Source organism: Ictidomys tridecemlineatus, chromosome 14, assembly GCF_052094955.1.
Source record: "Ictidomys tridecemlineatus isolate mIctTri1 chromosome 14, mIctTri1.hap1, whole genome shotgun sequence".
Taxonomy (NCBI): Eukaryota; Metazoa; Chordata; class Mammalia; order Rodentia; family Sciuridae; genus Ictidomys; species Ictidomys tridecemlineatus.
The window spans coordinates 7583773-7604732 of NC_135490.1; the positions used below are offsets into that span (position 1 = coordinate 7583773).

Genomic DNA, 20960 nt, shown 5'->3' on the forward strand with positions numbered 1-20960 from the left:
ATTATTATCTCTGTATCAACTTCTTTATGGAAAATAGTAAGAGATGGCCCATGCTAGAATATTTTTGCCATGGCAAAACATTAGGAAATTAAAGTTCAGAGTACTTTTTGTACCTTCCAAAAACTCTGGATAAAAAATAGAAAAATAATGTAAGCCTATGTCTTACTGACAAAAGCATAAATCTCTTTACTTTTCAATATACAGTAGGACTTATTAGAATCAAAGGATTCTGGATAAAGATTACTATATTCCTTTGAGTCTCTAGTTAAACACCATTTAGATAAAATCACTCTAATTACTGAAGTACTAGGGGGTTCTAGTAATAGATTTTATAATTAAAATCTATTGTTCCATCAAACTGTTATATTGTGTGCATGTATAAATATGTAACAATAAATTCCACCATTATGGATAATTATAATGTACCAACAAAAATAACTTAGAAATCTTTGTTCCATCTAGAATTTATATTTTCTTAATCAATGTGAAAGGATTTGGGCTTTATTTCATTGTAAATGAATAGTTGTCCAATATGTTTCACTGAAGAACGTGCTTCTTTTCTGATCTGAAAGACCACTTTTATCATATACAAAATTTAAGCTGGCAGGAATCTAGAACTTTTATATTAAGTCTCCATAGTTTTTAAACCAGGCTTATTAATAACTAAAAACAAACAAACATTGTATGGATAGAAATTAATATGCTGTAGTTCATTTGTGTCTGTAGGCACAATATCTGCCTTGCCCCTATACATATTATAGTCTGCTTTCTTCCAGAACTTACTTGTGACAAACTATCATGAAGTTAACTAATCCCTAAAAAACAAATGACAAATGTCTTCTCTGATATAAGGGAGGTGACTCAAACCAGAGTAGGGAGGAAGAGCATGAGAAGAAGATTACCACTAAACAGGGAAGAGAAGTGGGAAGGAATGGAAGGGAGAAGGGGAATTGCACGGAAGATGGAAGGAGACCCTCATGATTACACAAAATACATATAGGATGGTGTGAGGGGGAAGGGGAAAAAAAGAGAGAGAGAAAAGTATCATAGTAGATTGGGTAGAGAGAGGTGATGGGAGGGGAGAGGAGGGGAGAGGGGGATAGGGAGGGCAGCAGAATACAACAGACACTAATATTGCTGTGTGTATATACATGGCTCTATAACCAATGTGATCCTGCAATCTGTACACGTGGAAAAATGAGAATTCATACTCTATTTGAATCAAATGAATGATATGTCAAGATCATTGTCTTGAGCAACTAATAAAAAAATAAAAATAAAAACCCAAAACCTATTTTCATGATTACTATATTCTTTCTTGATTGCCTAGGTTTCTCCTCCAATATTTTATAATGAAATTTTTAAATATATAAAAAGGTTAAAAATAACTTTACAGTTAACGCCCACACACTAAAAACCTAGATATGACCATTCACTTTTTTGACATTTGCATCATTTTATGTACATCCAGTCCTTTATCCATACATCATCCAATTCATTGAATTTCTGAATGCATTTCAAAATTAGTTACAGACATTTCTATAGCATGTACATCATCAATTTGAGCTTAGACTGTTCAGGTGACTTTTTCCTCTTGAGGTAAAATTTACATTTAAAAAAAAAAGTTTATCTGCCTGATGTGGTGGTGCACACTTGTAATCCCAGCAACTCAGGAGGGTGAGGCAGGAAGATCGAGTTCAAAGCCAGCTTCAGCGATAGCAAGGTGCTAAGCAACTCAGTGAATAAAAAAAATACAAAATAGGACTGGAGATGTGGCTCAGTGGTCAAGCACCCTTAAGTACAATCCATCCCCTGTACAAAAAAAAAAAAAAGTATACCAATCTATGTTTTACTATCCTAGAGTTTTGAGAAGTACACACACCTGCCTATATCATACTTTCATATCATACTATCACCTCAGGAAATTTCCTCAAGCACCTCCTCAGATAAGCCCTGTCTTTTTTCCTTGGAGGCTACCACTCTTCAGTGGTGAAGGCCATCCCCCACTCACTGTCTTGACAGGGTCACAGTGAGAAAAAGTGTTGGCAAAGCCGCTCTCCCACTGTCTTGACAGGGTCACAGTGAGGATGAATGCTGGCAAAGCCACGCTGGTTGATGGGTAACCGAAACCATGAGACCCTTTTTTATGTAATTGGGACTTTGCATTTTCATGCTTATGTTTCTCACAGGAGGTATGAGTATGTTAAATGCCAAACAAATTAAATTTCAGATGGCTAGAACATAACAGGTAGTTCATGCCTTGGAGGCTGTTCTACTACCCCTCAGCATATCACAGACAAAGTAGAAGGCTGTTCTTCTATCTCAGTACATTGCGGACAAACCTAATAACGGACAACAATCATCCTCTGAAAGGTCATGAGAACTAGTGCACCTTGACTGAAAAACAAAGAAACTCTTTGAGAACTAGTGTACCTTGACTGAGAAACAAAGAAACTCTTTGAGAAAGCAGCTCAACCAGTTTTATGAGAATAATTTTAGGAATTAATTAAAATAGCTTTATAAGACACAGTTTTAGAATAATGTTAGAAATATTATTTTATTTAGATTCTTAAGTTTAGAAATTCTTAAGTCTTTAGTTGTATAGGTTTCTGATATGTTTTAAGGATGATTTATAAACTTTAGGATATTTTAAATATAAGATTTAAAGGGGCTTTTTTAGATGGGAATTTTAGATTAGAAATAAAGTACAAGTGTACTTTAGGTTAATGATTGGTTAGGAGACTTAGAGTCTGGTTACGTAGTTTGGCATTAGTTAATAAGAAAATAACATATCTTGGGAAAAATAGTAAATCTTGGGAAAATCTGAAAAATGTAAATTAGTGACATATTTTATTAATGATTCTGTACTTTTAATAATTATATAACTGAAGGTCATATCCTGGAAAAGTGTAAATTAATGTACCCTTAATCATGGTTAAGGAAATGTCATGTCTTGGCAAAGTTTTAAATTATATAATTAATGACGTATTGTGAATCTATAATGATGAGAAAAATTGTAATAAAAGGGGGACCCAGAGAAAGCAGCTTTAGCTCTCTCTCTGGAGATTGCTCGAACGGAACGACTCCTGTCTCATCTTTTCGCTGACGCCACTCATCCTTCAGGACTCCCTGGACCCCGCTAGGGCAGGACCCCGGCACTTCGGGGTGTTTCTTCCTCCAACATGGATTACTTTTCCCTGTTTTAAAATCTCATTTCTACTCTCTATTTAATCTTACGTGTTAAGCCACTTTCACTAAGTTTAGATATTTTGAGATTCACTAATGATGATGATGTATCAGCAGCGTGTTCCTTTTCATTGCTGAGTAATGTTTCACTGTAGGACTAGACCACCTGTTTCTTTATCCATTATAGTGATAGGCACTTGGGTTTTTTTCCAATTGTTAGCTATTCTAAATGCTTTGGTTATTGTAAGTATATTTTATTCATTTTCTTTTTAGCTTCTCTGCCAAAATATATCATTATCTCATTGGGAGAAAAAACTTTTGACCAGAATGATTCATTAACCTTTTCAATTTCAAAAGATCTATAAACCATCTGGGCATGGTGGTGCACACCTGTAATCCCAGCAGCTCTGGGAGCCTGAGGCAGGATCTAAAGTCCAAAGCCAGCCTCAGCAACAACAAGGTTCAAAGCAACTCAGCGAGACCATGTCTCTAAATAAAATATAAAATAGGGCTGGGGATATAGCTCAGTGGTCAAGTGCCTGATTCAATCCCGGATACCCATTTCCAAAAAAGAGATCTAAAATCCTTGTTTAATTCACACATTCTCTTATAAATTATAAATATTATGTAGGGTTGGTAGTATTCAAGTATCTTCATTGACACACACATGCGTTATCTTAAAAAACTCATCCAAGTTGGATACTACTAGTTTGTACACTTCAGTAGTTTATTATACTTAAATGTTAAATCTCTTGAAAAAGCATTTTCCTAACAGTGTATAAGAGATATAAGAGACATTTAACACTTTAGTTTCTGTTTAAATCCTCAGCACTTAATCTACTCTATCAAGTGCTCAGCAATATAATAATTCTAGGCAGTTCTTTCTCAAAGAAGCTGCCAAATCCAAATAATTTACCCTTAATTTATTTTCTGGGTAAATTTTGGTTCATATACATCATTCTTTACCCCCAGAAAATCAGACAGACAGCCTGGCACAGTGGCACATGTCTAGAATTCCAGTTACTCAGGTCAACAGAGGATAACCTCAAATTTAAGGCCAGCCTGGGCAACTTAACAAGATCCTGTCTCAAAAGAAAAAAAAAAAAAGGGCTGAACATTTAAGTTAGTGGTAGAGCACCCTGGCTTCAATTCTTAGTACCAGGGGTGGGGGAGGGCAGGAAGGAGGAGGAAGATGAAAATAGGAGAAGTGGAGGGGAGGAAAGAAAGAAGAGGAGAACTGAAAAGAAGAAAGAACCATTCTCTTGCTACCTTCATTCATCATCCTATCAAAATATTTCATAAGCTAATCTTTAGATTTGTGACTTCAAGAAATATTTTATTGTATGGACAAAAAAGATCAATCATGATATTTTTCAATTCTATTTATACTAGAGCACACAGCAATTTGTTTCTAATTCTTTAAATCTTGCCCTGTTTGTGTATTAGCATAAAACAAAAGTAAATTATGTGACTTTCACCTATTACTGAAAAGCATCCATCCACCCCAACGCATGAAACAGAACTGTCAGGGCTATCTTTCACAGTCAAAACTATCATTATATGTGTACATGTGTCAGTTATTAGGGGCTGAACGGAGATGTGCTCTACCACTAAGCTATACCCTCACCCTTTTTTATTTTGAGACAAGGTCTCACTAAGTTGCCCAGACTAGCCTCTAACTTATGATTCTCCATCCTCAGACTTCTAATTCATGGGATTAAAGGCGTATACCACTGCACTCAGCCAAAACTATGTAATATTTTCTATTATTCGGCATTCATTTACAATTAGAAACCACTTTTATATCAGAGGTCACAAAAAGAAAGAATCAGCAGGCACTTATTATTTTGTTTGCCTAGAACATCTAGCTATTTCCAAACACATGTTCTTGGGGATGCTACTCACAATAGGGTGAGCTTGATAAAGAGACCAAGGCTTACTCTCCTTAAAAATTTCTAATAAAACTGGGGATAAGAAGGGTAGTCACTATAACTGTGCTTAGTTACAGAAAGATGCTAGTCTGGCGAACTCTTTACCATGCACAGGAAGCTAGTTTGTGGAATAATAAAGTAGACATACCAAGAAACGCAGAGAACAATGGAAAAAAGCTCTGCAGTGTTCCCGTCTTTTGTTCCAGCAATTACTAAGTCTCAAACATTACTGATCTCATTGCTGCTTTATTATGGGAGAGAATAAATTTCCCTTTATGCTTTACCTTGTTTAAATAAAATATCTATAACTTTTACCACGAGAAGACTATAATGCAAAGATATAGCTAAAGCAAAAAGACCAATAGATGTTAGAAGGGAATGGATGATCACCATAGAGTTAGAATGCCAAGGGTAAAATAAGCATAATCAAATCACGCATTTGACACCAAAGATACAGTATTTTGTGAGAAAAACACCAAGATCAAAAGTATTCTTAGATATTGAAAACAATACCCTAATATGCATTAACATAAACAAAGGCAAACATTATGATATTTTCACACTTATTTATCATAAGTTAACCTAGTTTAAACACATAATCATCAAATTAAATGACCTATAAAGGTCATCTAAATCCATGATACCAGCAATTCTTTTATAACAAATAGATAACATTTAAGAATTGAATTAATTTCCTTATGTACAAGGATTGTTCAAAGAATGAGGGGCATTTTTCACTTTAAATTACTAATCTGTATGCAGACACAGACCAACAATAATTGAAAATAATGTGAGAAGAATTTAAACACTATAATAAGAGATAATGTTTAAAATACAAAAGAACAATTAAATTAGGGAATTATGCTTGGTTCATAAACCAACATTTCAGGAAAAGACCATAATCATGAGACCACAACAATGAAGTATTTTGCAATAAATTATATCATCATTTAAAATATACCTATACCTTTCTTGACTGGGCATGAAGTCCAGAACATCCTTTTATAAACTCAAGTCTACAAACATGTAAAGCAAAGAAGGTTAAAGCCTTCATGAATGATTAACCTTGAAATCACACGCGTAAAAATGACATTACTACCTTACTAACATCTACAGTTAATAGGATTTGACTGGATCTTTATTTAAAACACAAAGTATCTTCTTCAGCTGGATTCTGATGTTTCTATTTTTTTATCTGGAATGATTAGGCAAAATAAGTTTTGTTTTGCACATGTGGTGTTTACTGCAAGATGATTTAATACATGGTAGAGTCAATAATAATATTCATCAGCTAAAGACGTACTCAAGCCTAACTCACTACGGGAACAGTGCCTTCTTTCTCAATAATACTGTAATCAAAGGAACAGCAATTTTAAAATAAGAAAATGACAACTGAGAACAAGTAAGAAATGAAGTTCTATTGGGAACTGAGCTTAAGAGTATAGTAAAAATGATTCTTTAATTCAAATCAATAGGAGAACTGATGAAAACATAATAGAGGCTTTAACTAGAGATAATGGTCTACAAAAAAAGAACTTTGAGAGAAGTAGGATTATATTCCAATGTGTTAAGCATTCTTTGATGGTTTAAATTATCACTGAGTTTTTTTTTAATTGTAGCTATCTTAATGCACATCTGGTGAAAAAAATCTGTTATGTGGTCTTGAAATGATTCCTGAGACACAGTTCGCTACCTGAATGATACACGCTATTTTTCTATAAGAACTGGGAACATATTCCCTCTGTGTTCCAGAGTGCAACAGCCTATTAGATTCTACACATGAGAATTTGGAGATACTCTTCTTCCCACCTTGAGAATATTAAATCTTATCAGACCTTTATGAGAACTTGCAGTCAATACCTCTGCCCTTGGGAACCTCCCTTTCTTTCTCAGGAATATTACAACACACCTCATCAGACCCCTTATGTGAGTTACTGACCTCAACTTCTAGAATTTAAAACACATATGACCTTAGGAGTCTGACCAATACTTCAAGAGCTCAGGCATGAGAAGTCTTGGGCTTTGAAGTTTTACCTGCCAATACTGTCCTCTAGAATCAAGTGACTTTATTTATGTGTCTACGTGTCTTATAAGGCATCCAATGTGGTGGTCTAGCCAAGAACCATTTCTCCGTCTTAGACTTCACACAAAAGCCAACTTCTAGCCTAACTGAGCAACCATATTTGAATAATTTTGGAACTATGAAATTAAATGTACCTCATCTACCAATTGCTTGTATTATTCTCCCCCTACTTAAGAATTGTGAACCTGAAAAAAAAAATCTTTATATGTTAATAATTGTGTGACTTTTTATCACCATCTATCACATCCAACAAAATTCAAGTAGAAACAAGAAAGTTTAGAGGAAGACATATATTGGGTTTACAATCAGAGAACTGGAGATCATTTAGAAAAAAATCATTCATTCAATTAATATTTATTGAGTGTCTACTATGTGTTAAGACCCTATACGAATCACAAAGGATGCTACAATGAACAAATCAGGCAAAAATTTTTGCCCTCAGGATGTCATTGATAATGGCTATTGAGAAGAGCTATAAGTAAATAAATGATCAAAAAGGGGAAACCAAGGCCCCGAAAGATGAAGTGTCTTCCCAAGGCTATAGCTATTTAACAGAAACTTAGGCTACAGTTCACATCCTCTAAATGTATTTCAGAGACTTTTCACTAAATCATACAATCAATGAGATGAGAAAAACTTTAATGAAAAACCTTAATAACAAGGAAAACCTATCTTAATGTCTATTTATTGGATTATAGAACTTTCAACCAAAACAGAAGAAATTTAAGTGAAAGACAGACTCCACCAAATTTTAGAAAATACTTATGCTAAAGGCACTCTGCATTAGACTCTAAACATGATCTTAATGAGCTAATAGATACTTTATCTTCTCCTAATATCTGAAATTCCCGGAATACTTTTATTTAGAGGGCTATTTAATATGAACTGGTGGTTACAGTTCATATTCTAGCATAAAAACACTCTCAACACAATACCATCATCTCAATTTGTATTTTTTGCCCGATTCCAAAGAAAGGCCACAACTACATCAGCTAACAGATTACCTGCTGGGGATGGTAATGTAGTTAAAGAGAAATGGCTAAGGCAAAGAAATTTTGCACACAAAAAGCAGTATTATGGTAACATGCTCCCCCATTCTGCTTGTCACAAAGAACTTGACACTACCTCTCTTCAATAGTTTGTTATCCATCTCACAATCTCTATTAAGCAGTGAAAAATGATTAAGTAATTTCAGGCTCAACTTAAACAATGTCAAAATCTAGAGTTGAACAAATGATAAAACATTGACAGATTTGAAAATTCATTCTTTACTAAATAATTATGACACTTGCTCATCTTAATATCAAGTAGACAGACCATTTGATTCTTCTTCTAAAATATTCTACAAATGTCTGAAGTCAAATATGAATCATAAACATAATAATTTATTAAAGCAACTCAGAGAATACAAATTGAGAAAGATTACATACTTACACCACTGGAAAGGAACTGAGCATACTTTACATGAGGTGGATCAATAAGTTTTCCAGAGATGATCAGTGTTCTTTACCATTCTGTAGAATAAAGATAGAAAATTGAGAAATATTTATGTTACTCAAGTGTTGAATTAAAAAGTCTTACTTATATAACTTAAGGGTACTGAGCTACCATTAACTAATGTTTTTTAAGATTATTTTGAAATAAAACATTGGTTTAAAGCAAAATTTTAAGAAATCAGAAAAGTATCAACGATGTCCAAACAACTCACTTGAAATAAGTACTGAAAATATCTAAGTTCAATCTATTACCAGGAACAACCCAAATAAGCAACAGAATATATGTATTATAAGGACATTCAAGATACCTTTTGATATTAACATCAGTCATTTATAAAAAATTCTTTTTTGGGAAGTACTAAGGATTGAACCCAGGGGTACCACTGACCTATATCTCCAGTCTATTCATTCATTCATTCATTCACTTATTTATTTGGCACTGGGGATTTAACCCAGGGGCACTTTATCACTGAGCTACATCCCTATACCTTTTTTATTTTTTATTTGAGAGAGAGTTTCACCAAGTTGCTTAGGGCAACTTGGTTAAATTGCTGAAGCTGGCTTGAACTTTCAGGCCTCTTGCCTCAGCCTCCCCAGCATCATGGATCACAGGCATGCACTACAGTGCCCTGCCTTATTTTTTAATTTGAAGCAGGGTCTTGGCTAAGTTGCTTAGGGCCTTGCTAAATTGCCAAGGCTGGCCTCAGTCTTGTAATCCTCCTACCTCAACCCCCCAAGTTGCTTGGATTATAGACATGTGTCATTGCATCCAGCTATAAAGAAGTCCTTTATGAAGAAAAAACAAATCCTGGCATGAACATAACCAAATGTCATAACTATAGGGTAATTCCTGGTTCTAAGTATATATTACTTATTTTATTGCTAGAATACGCTTAAGTGGCTTAATTCCTCTAAGTCTCAATTTCAGCATCTATTAAAACTGGATACAGATTACTTCAAAGAGTTACTAAAGACTTCTAAATTTTTTCTTTTTAATAGGGCACAGTAGTGCATGTCTATAATTTCAGTCACAAGGGAGGCTGAGGGAAGAGGATCTTAAGTTTGAGGATGTGTGGGCAACTTGGCATGACTCTGTCTCAAAATAAAAACTAAAAATGGATAGGGCTGCAGCTCAGTGGTAGCGTGCCCCTGGGTTCAATCCCCAGTACTGAAACAAACAAAAAGAATGAATAAATAGAGGCTGGGGCTGTAGTTCAGTGGCAGAGCGCTTGCCAAGTATGCGTGAGGCATTGGATTTGATCCTCAGCACCACGTAAAATAAAGGCATGCTGTCCATATGCAGCTAAAATAATAATAATTAAATAAAAGAATAAATAAATAAACAAACTTACATGGAGATGATGAAACATGTCTCAAACTAACTATTGGTAGAGGCTACTACTTATTACTATCAATTTTATAAAGGGTTAGATACCCATGTTGCATGATGACTGTACATAGTATACATTAATAATAGAGTGAGTCTAGTAATGGTATCTGCTGACTTGTATTCTACCACTTTATTCACAATCGAGACATTTTGGCCTCTCTCAATTCAGGCATATCTTCACAAAACAATGGAAGCTACTATTCATGATACAGGAACCAAAGATCACAAAAACTAAACTTATTAGCAGTTTCACATCATAATGAATAGACAACTATTTTCATTAACTCAAAGTTAAGATTGTAAATTAGAAAAAAGTTACAAAAACATTCATTAGAAACTCTGGTTAAAAAACAAATTCAGCACTGAATTATATTAAGAAAGACCAAAGTGTCTAACAGTGAATGATATATGTGAAATGTACAGGGTAAAGTTAGAAACCATTCACATTTGCATATCTTAAATTGTGGCCTTAATGAAGTTCCTGTTGTAGTGAATTTTCTTGCTGACTTTTAAAAAAATACCTGTCCTAAAAATGTAGGTGTAAAGTACAAAGAAAATCTACTGAAAATTTTGCTGACTGCATTTCTTAGGCAAAATAGCAAAATCTTTTCTTGTGGATAAGAAAGTAAACCCCAGAAAAAAACAAAGGTAAAAAAATTAATCACAGTAACATATTCTACAACAAAAATGGCCATGAAATTTAATTTTACTTTGATTTCTAGGCTAGTCTGTTGGAGCCTACAGCGGGAGCTCATTCCAAAATAACAGCTTCCTATAATTATTAATAATACCCTTCATACAGTATCCACTTCTATCCATCTAAAATATCTGTTAAAAATAAAACAACTCAGGAAACTGAGGTACGAGGATCACAAGTTCAAGACCAGCCTTAGCAAGACTCTGCTTCAAATTAGATAAATAAATAAATAAATAAATAAATAAATAAATAAATAAATAAATAAATAAATTAAAAGGATTGGGGATGTAGCTCAGTGGTAAAAGAACAGCTGGGTTCAATCCCAAATACCTAATAAACAAAAATGTTAAATACACAACTACATAATCCTTACAACCCACAAATTTGATATTATTGGTTCCTTCAATTGACACATTAGGAAGTGAACCTATTTCCAGACTAGACACATTTTTAAAAAACATAATGCATACATATGGAAATAAACATAATAGATGCAGGTTTCAAAAATTATAAAATGTCAAAAGGAAAGAGATATAGATATCCCCCCTTAGTTCTCAGCCTAAATTTCCTATGAATCTTTACAAAAAAAGGAAGAAATATGCACAGATCTGCAAATATCTGACATACAGTTCTTTTTTAAATAGTGGTTTTAAAAAAACCTTTTATTGGGGCTGGGATTGTGGCTCAGTGGTAGAGTGTTGGCTTAGCAAAGGCGGGGCCTGGGTTCGATCCTCAGCACCACATTAAAAAAAGAAATATATTGTGCTGTGTCCATCTACATCTAAAAAATAAATATTAAAAAACCCTTTTATTGCGAAAAATTCCAAACATATATATATAAAAGTATAACAAATGCTATATATCCACAACCCAGCTTGAATAAGGCCAACCTCTATCTTTCCCCTTCCTGCTACACTGTGCCAATGGATATTTTCAAGCAAATTGCAAACATCTCACCATTTTAACATAATCTTAGCAAGCTTCAATAGCTGGTTTCCAAAAAAGTAGATTGAACAGAAAAACTTAAATACTGACTAGAAGAGTATATAAAAAAGGGTTAAATACAAGAGAAAACTAATGATAGCTTACCTGATGAGAAGAAAATAACTATCTACAAATACATATGACAACAGTGACTCATAATGTAATTAGTGTTTAGAATTTGTGTTCTACAAAGATAGAAAACTATGTGATACAGTGTTTTTTTTTTTAAAGAAGAGAGAGAGAGAGAATTTTAATATTTACTTTTTAGTTTTTTGGCGGACACAATATCTTTGTATGTGGTGCTGAGGATTGAACCCGGGCTGCATGCATGCCAGGCGAGTGCGCTACCGCTTGAGCCACATCCCTAGCCTGGATACAGTGGTTTTTAAAAGACAAAATATTTAATACCAAACTTAAGCCTAGCTTAGCCTATAGTCCAAGTTACTTGGGAGGCTAAGGCATGAAGTTCATTGAGCCCACGAACTTGGAGACCAGCAAGGACAATGTGCGGAGAACCCCTTGCAAAAAAATACATACACCAAAAAAAAAAAAAAAAGAGGGGGAGGAGGAGGGGGGGTGGGGAGAGGAGGAAGAAGATAAAGAAAACAAAAAACAAAAAACAAAAAGTTTATGGCTTAGGAAGATGCTTTACTTTTGTCAAACATTCTTTTTCCCTTGAACAATACCAGATTAATGAGTCCTTACTACATTTAGTTGTGATTAAAAAGGTACATGTAATTTTGGGTAAAGAATGGTAGGTAAAGTGAGAAAAACACAGATTCACAGATACAAAAATTAAAAACACATCAAGACTAAAATATTAAATTCTCAAATAATGCACTTAAGATAGTTTAAAACTATAAATAATGACTACCACCATTACTTAATGAATAGTGTTATGGGCCAGACATCACTGGGTAAATGTTTTACATCTAACAATTTATCTCACAGTCCTCTGAGGTAGACAATTAAGACAAGACCCTACCTGCCCAAGGTCAATCAGTGGTACACACCTGTAATCCCAGTGACTCAGGAGGCTAAGGCAGGAGGATCACAAATTCAAGGTCAGCCTGGGTTACTTAGCGAAATCCTGTCCCAAAATAAAATAAATAAATAAATAAATAAAAAGGGCTGGGGATGTAGCTCAGCAATAGAGTGCCCCTGGGTTCAATTTCCAGTATCTCAAAAAACAAAAAAGAAAAAAAGTTCATCACATGACTCCAACAGAAGGGTTAATTAGTTGGGAGCAGAATGTAAGGAAATTGAGTTCCCCTGTCCTGGACCTAAAACTATATTACTTTTGTCCACCACCAAGTCATTTTTTTTTGGTGTATTATATTCAAGTTACAGATAACACATACTCTTTTGATTGATTAAACACCCATGAGGCAAATGAACTGCTTTTCATTTTTCTCAGACTTTCTTTTCCTAAACTCAGTTTGTTGTTTTTTCTTTTTCTTTTTTGGTAGTTGTAGATGGACAGAATGCCTTTATTTTATTTGTTATGTGGTACTGAGGCTTGAATCTGGTGCCTCATATTTGCTAGGCAAGCACGCTGCCACTGAGCCACAACCGCAGCCCAGTTTGTTGTTTTTTTTAATATATATTTTAGTTGTTGATGGATATTTATTTATTTATTTATTTATTGTGCTAAGAATCAAACCCAGTGCCTCATACATGCTAGGCAAGCACTCTACCACTGAGCCATAACTCTAGCCCCCTCAGCTTGTTTTTTTAAAGTAAAATAGTGACATATTTGATTTTTCTTCTAAGCATGCTATATACTTGTTTTATGTGCCTATTACATCTGTCACTATTTCCTATTATCTGCATCTGCTCCTGAAGTAATATCTAGAACATAAAAGGGGCTATGTGATATTTGGTTAAATGACTTATAAGCAGATAAAGAGGGTAAAAAATTCATATTCCATTAAGCTTCTGGAAAGTATCTCCAGACTAAATTATTTTGAAGCTTTATCAATAAACATAATTCATCAGAAAAGCCACAGAACCGACACAATGTCCTCTAAAATCTATTATGACTAATAGTACATAAATATATGACTTAATTATTATAAAATGTAGTGTTTTGTTGTTATTTTCAATATGTTGCCTACTTTCTTCCAATCTAAAATAATAACTTGAAAATAAAAATAACGTTTCCTTATTATTAATAGTAGAGTAACAGGTAAACTCTATTGAACAATGCTGTTAAATGTCAGAGAATACTTTTTCCAGGTCAGAGCTGAACCACCATCTCTCTCTGTATGTGCAGCTAACACGCGGATTCCACCACGTGACTGCCTTCATAGCATACTCTGTGTAGAGGTCACTTCCCTTCATTTGGAAGTGGCTTCATTGTTTCTGGAATAGGTGTAGCTGTATGCTTTGCAGTCTGATTTCAGAGTCATTTAAATTCAAAACATGTGCAGAGCAACTGTTTATAATACACTATTTAGAATCCCTTTCTGTGGAAGTCACAGTGTGCTCCACTCTGTGGGTTGCTACTGTTAAGTTACATATGAACTCACTCTATTCTTACTTAAGTACAGTACACTGTTTACAACAGTATGTAGAACTTCACCTCCACGTCAGTTTAGGGAAGTTGTTTCCAAACTGCACTGAGCATCAGAATCATGTGGAAGTCTCTTATAAGCATAGAATTCCCAGTGAATCTGAACTGGTTGGTGGTAGGAGTCCAAAAATATTTTTAAGCAGCTCCTGAGGTAATTCTACTTGGAAACTACTGGTTTAATAGACAAGAAAAATTCTGATAATGCACTGTCATACCTCATGGCAAAATGTAATACCAAGGCATAAAGACAATTTTGAGCATGTCATTATAAAAATTATCTCTATATGTTTTAAATACCAACATGCCAAGCTGAATACTTAACAAAATAAATTTAATTAACTAGTCATAATTGAAGTAAATTTGACAGTACCTAAATATAGGTACTTCAAAAGAATCCATATGAGATATTGGTCTATAACTCTTAAACATTCCCCAATCAGTCTTGAATTTCTACTTCTTACCTCATCTAGTAAACACTTGCCCTAGCCAATTAATTCCTTTAGCTTTTCTGAAATACAATGCTTTCTTCCCTTTTCCTTTCTACCAGCCTCAGTGAACTCCTATTTACAAGACAGTAAATATTCTTTACAAAATTCTTGACTAGTATAGCATACAAATACATATTTTAATACCTTTATTTCATCTACTTAGCTTTTTTTTTTTTAATGTGGTGCTAGGGACGAACCTAGTGCCTCATGTGTACTAGGCAAGCACTTTTACAATTGAGCCACAACCCAACCCACAAATACATTTTTATTGTCCTGTATTATAGCAATTCAAATACATATTGCAAGTCTCATTCCAATAAGATCATCTTAAAGGTCCTAAAACTTATCACCAAAAGACTCTATGCTACTTGACTAAGCTTTTAAAAGATGTAATTGAAACATTTTCTGAGACAATTAATAAGCATTTGTTAAATATCCACTACAAGCCAAATGCTAAGAATATAAAAAAATATCTTTTCTCTTGATAAGTATATATGTTTCTGGGACCAAAGAAATACCCTGTTACTACTGTTTGTAATCTACATCCACAGCACCTTTATAGTCAATCTTAAAATCACAGAAGACCCCATGATAGTTTTCTAAACACCAGACTGGGAATTCAGTTCAACAACTACATGTTGCTTAACCCATGACAGTTCCCCAGCAATGACTACAACAGGGTAACTTAAATCTGAATAGCAGACTCTCCTCCTGAAGTCTGTGACTATTAAAAAGGGTCTCTGCCCTGAACTAAACAATTCCTCTTTGCATACATCTGGAATATTTTGTTAAAATACAGCCATTCACTCAGGAAACCAATCCATATTTATTGTTCATTTATTTGAAGCCCTAATTTCTTCTGCAGGGAGAGTACTGATACACAGTTAATAGAGCAAAATCATACAATTCTGTGTCTCTGGAAAATCTAATATGTTCCTCACTGTTTTGCATTTTCCTTATCCTAGCAGTTTCCCAATATTTAAAAGTACAAATGATTTTAGAATTATAGTAAGAGATTTAATTAAGCTAGCATCAGGTAAATTACAAAATCTGATATTAAGCTATAACTGATGTTAACAATGATATGTTTTCCAATAACCTCAGTTTACAAATGAAAAAAATCCTGGTAATGGTAAAAAAAAAAAAAATGAGCCTTGGTTCCTTGCTCCATCTGATGGGTACCAATAAAACAGCTTCCAAATGTAAATATATATCACCATCTCTCAAGAACCTGAGAGCCATTCTCAAAAATGTAACCATAAAAAGAATGATACCTTGGGCTGGGGCTATAGCTCAGTAGCAGAGTACTTGCCTAGCATGCATGAGGCACAGGTTTGATCCTCAGCTTACATAAAAATAAACAAATAAAATAAAGGCATGCTGTCCATCTACAACTACAAAAAATAAATAAAAAATAATAAAAAGAATGAGACCTCAAGTCTCAGGATTTTTTACTTCCATGAATGAGCCCCACTTCCCCTTAGTTATTTGCTTTTAGTTGGCTTTTAAAATCACTAATTCTGTAGGTCACATAGGTGAGCTATATATTAGTCTCCCTCTAGTTTTACTGTAGGTAACACCTCTGACATATGGTTGTCTATGTTCAGGAACCTGAACATCTGCCCTGTCTAAACCAGGATTCTTCACTTGGACCTGAACTGGAGTCTGATGGATGACCTTTTGACCTCAGAAGGCTAAAAATTCTGCCCTCAGATTCTGTAACATAGTCATTATATGAACATGCATTCCATGAAGAGTCATGAAAGAGACTCCCTATGTACTGACCACTGATTACTTTGCCTCCAATCACCTTTCTCCACGTCTTAAATCACCCTGCTTCTTTATCCCATAAAATATGCCTAAACCCTGTCCTGATGGAGGCAAATTAGAGGCTTGGGTCTCCTACCTCCACTCTTGCTACCTTGTAAAGACACTTTCTTTCAAAATTTGTTGTTTTAGTGACTGGCACTCATTTAGTAACATAAGGAGTCATAAAGATAACTCCTGGGTGAGTGCTGAAACCAATTTACCCAATGACTAAAAACAAACATTCAGAAACTTAAGGCCTATTAAGTACTTGTCATTTGACATTTTTGTTAAGAGTTCAGAATTTTACAAATTACAAACAGAAGTCGTCTACATTTGGCATTAGACTAGGATTTCCTAATATAGGGGAACTGTTATGGTTTAGATATGTGGTGTTCTCCAATAGCTCATATGAGACAACACAAGAATGACGAGGTGAAATGACTGGATTATGAGATGTGTGACCTGATTTGTGGATTAATCCACTGATATGGCTTAACTGGGTGATAACTAGATGGCTGAAGAAACAGGTCACTGGGGGCATGCCTCTGGGGTTTATATTTTATTCTTGGTGAACAAGGTGCTTGCTGGAGCCCTCTCTTTCTGCTTCTTAGTTGCTGTTTTCCTCTGCTAAGGACTGTCTCACCTCAGGCCAAGAGTTTTGGAGTTGGCCTACTGTGGACTGCATGAAACCGTGAACCAAAATAAACTTTTCCTCCACTAAGTTGTGCTTATCATGTCTTTTGGTCAGTGTTTAAAGAGCAGACTAAAAACAAAGACTTTACCACTGAGCTAAATAGGGAATATTTTCCAATAGGGAATATTTCTGAAAATTTAATTTCTCAAATACTATACAAAAATCAAGTGCACAATATGATAACTGTTTGGCATCCCTTTTGCCTAAAGGCACTTCTTTTATATCTCAAATCCTGTAGGACTTTTTATTAATTAATTTATGCATTAGGCAAACATTTACTACTGATCACAGGAAAGTACAGCAATGAACCAAAAAAATCTCTGTTCACAGAGAGTTTATATGCTTGTGGTAAGAGAGAGGGGGAAAAAATCAAACATATAGTATTCAAATCATGATAAGTATAATAGAACAAAATAAAGCTGAGAGGGCTGGGGCTGAAGCTCAGTGGTAGAGCTCTTGCCTAGCATGTGTCAGGCACTTGTTCGATCCTCAGCACTGCATAAAAATACATAAATAAAATAAAGGTATTATGTTCATCTACAACTAAAAATTCAAAAAAAATTAAGAAAAATAAAGCTGAGAAAGAGGATATGGACTGTCAGTGGTAGGATTATAATTTTAAATAGTGTGCTCAAAGAAAGTCTCATTAATAAAGTTAAATCTGAATAAAGATAGATGAAGTCAGGCAGTGATCTATGTAGATAGGGGAAGAAAACATTCAAGATCAAGATCTTGAGGAAGAAATAACCTATCAGGTTCGCAGACTAGCACAGAGGACAACCCAATCAGATTTGTATGAACAAGGCACACTATATTAGAACCTGAAATCAGAGAAGGGGGAGCTTCTAGCAGGATCAGATCAAAGGAGAATCTACAGTTTTCTATTTAAAAATACAAATTTGATCTTAGCAATAGGAATTAAATCAATACATTCTGGAAAGCTGAGTGTGGTGGCACACACCTATACTATCAGCTACTCTGGAGGCTAAGGCAGAAGGACTGCAAATTTGAGGCCAGTTTCAGCAACGTAGTTAGACCCTGTCTCAAAGAAAATAAAAAAGGCTGGATATAGGGCTGGAGATGTGGCTCAAAGAGGGCTGGATATAAAGCTCAGTGGTAAAGTCCCTCTGGGTTCAATCCGAGGTAGCAAAATAAGGAAAATAAAATAAAATAAACAGACATTAATAATAATCCAACTTAATAGAAATAGCATGAATTTCTAAATGCTGGAATTTCTGACAATATCAATAGGTTAGTAGAAATATTACTTTGAACATTTCCAGCACCCATTAAATTGGCACTTATGAGAGCACCAATAACTACTCTTATGACTAGCCTTGAAGCATTCTTGGTCAACTCACTAGAAGGCAGATAAGAAGGTCAACATGAGAGAACTTATAGGCTCTCCATTTATTCAAGAGAAGTGAAGTACTTTACCTCCTTTGTCTCAGAAGCATATGTTAAAATATTATCCGAAATAAGGTGGTCAAATCAGATAATGTTTCACAACTAGAAGCTGAAGTTAAAAAAGAAAAAAAATTTCAGAGTGCCAACTTAAACTTCATTCAATTCTCATAATACCATAAGCGTTCCAAGGACAAGAGTTTCTTTTAGTTCTCTAAACTCCTCAGCATACCCATTATAGGAGTTATTTCAGTTCCTCACATTTTATACTGTTAACTGAACAAACATAAAATATGAGAAAATAAAAGGCTCTCTACTTGAGCTGGGGAACATGTAGCTTTCTCATACTCATCTTTAAAAACTTGGGAACTTTGAAAAACACTGTATTTTCTCTATGTTTCCCATGACCTGGCCATTCCCAGCAAGATGATGTATTGTACTTCAAAACGATAAAAGCTTATCTCAATTTTATCTGCTAAAGTCTTCATGTATTTCAGATCTTCAATTTGAATTATTTCCCTCAGATGTATATTGACAAGTTCATGGATTCTCACATTTTATGATGACTATAAACTATAAGGCAAAATATACAGTAAACACTTTTATTTATTAAATGCAACCAAATAAAAAAGTATCCATTGGGCCAAGCACAGGGATGCATGCCTGTAATTCCAGAGATATGGGGGACTGAGGAAGGAGAATTGTGAGTTTAAGGCCAGTCTCTTCAACTTAGTGAGACCCTATCTCAAATTTAAAAATAAAAAGAAATTGAGGGTGCAGCTCAGGGATAGAGCAACCCTGGATTCAATCCCCAGTCCTGTGGGGGGCGGGGAAAAAAGATGAAAAGGTACCCATAGTACCATATATTCTTATCTAACTGTAGGCAACAAGCCTTCTTCAATCTTTGGAATAATTTCCAAGTTCAAGTCAGCTTTAAATTCTTTATTATTTCTAACCATCATAAAAATGTGCTAATTCTCTACTGATTTGTTTTACTTCAGACCTTCCTTCTCTTTCTGTTGTACTAATCTAACTGGTCTTCCTACTTCCAATCTTTTTTTTTTTTTTTTCTTTTTGGTGGTGCTGGGGATTGAACCCAGGGCCTTGGGCATGTGAGGCAAGCACTGTACCAACTGAGCTATATCCCCAGCTCCTTAACCTCCCATCTTACATGGTATTAAAAAAAAAAAAAAAAAAAAGTTCCTCAACTTGGGACCCACAAATTTTAATTCTCTATCCCCATTCCTTTAAATTTCAACCACTAATCTTTCTAAAAGGCTACCACATACTAATGGAAAACTGACTTCAGGTATACAAAAATCACAAGAAACAGTATTTTTATTAAAAAATAAAAATAAAAAACCCGATAAACACAATGTAATGCTTTGTATTGAGAACACCTGCTTTATATGAGGGGTGGTTATTCAGAAACCAAGCTATGATGAGAAAGTTGTTTTGAGTTTGCAAAAATTTAGATTTAGGCAGGTAGTTCTGGCCCAAGAATTGCTTAGACAAGGCATGCTTCCCCCATCAACTGGACTCACTGTCCCAAGTTACTTTCCAAAATTCAGTTTTTACAGTGCCTCTAGTAAACCTTTTAATTACTCTAATTATGAAAAGCATCTTAAGGAAAAGCATCAAAGGCAGTAATTTCTAACCATTTTGAAGGAATTATTTTTTTTTCTCTCAAAAGGTAGGTAATCATCTTTGATAAGATTACGGCCTGAGATAGTGGAAATCTCTGGTAAGAGTTAGGAAAGAGACAATAGCCACAGCTGTCCATCCATCTCCAGTGAGAATTTCAGAACAGAATAAAGAAAGATGTAGATGAGATTCACTAGGTGAGAGTTTTTAATCCAAAGAGATTCATAATCCAATGCTTGCAGACTTTGGCTCAAGATATTAACTCCTCAACTGTGAAGAGTGCCACAAATGTCTTCTGACAGAAAAACCATTCTTGCTAAGCTTCATTGTAATACACACTGATATCTACAATCATGTTCCCCTTCAAATAATGACCACAATCTGGAAAGAATCTTGGTAGAGATCATGGGCAAAAATCACAAATACCTGTATTTTCTACTCCTACCTGCTAAAATTCTAACCATTATTAAAAATTAGTAAGTTTTAATTTAAAGATTTAAAAAATGCATAGTCAAAGGAAAAGGTGACTAAAGAAATAAAAATGTGATATTAGAATCTCAAACTTCTATAAATCGTGAC

The 20960-nt window shown here is 34.5% G+C and overlaps 1 protein-coding gene across 14 annotated transcripts in view; it reads right to left on the reverse strand.

Moving 5' to 3' along the window:
- Hmbox1 (homeobox containing 1) overlaps positions 1 to 20960 on the reverse strand; it is a 162604-nt gene that overhangs the window by 85590 nt on the left and 56054 nt on the right. For all 14 annotated transcript variants that reach the window (XM_078030810.1, XM_078030809.1, XM_078030808.1 and 11 more), the window contains exons 2-3: positions 12781 to 12857; positions 8635 to 8714 (exon numbers count right to left, since the gene is read on the reverse strand). In XM_078030810.1, the coding sequence (XP_077886936.1) occupies positions 8635 to 8657 (23 nt within the window). In that variant the 5' untranslated portion in view covers positions 8658 to 8714; positions 12781 to 12857. The remainder of the gene's footprint in view (positions 1 to 8634; positions 8715 to 12780; positions 12858 to 20960) is intronic.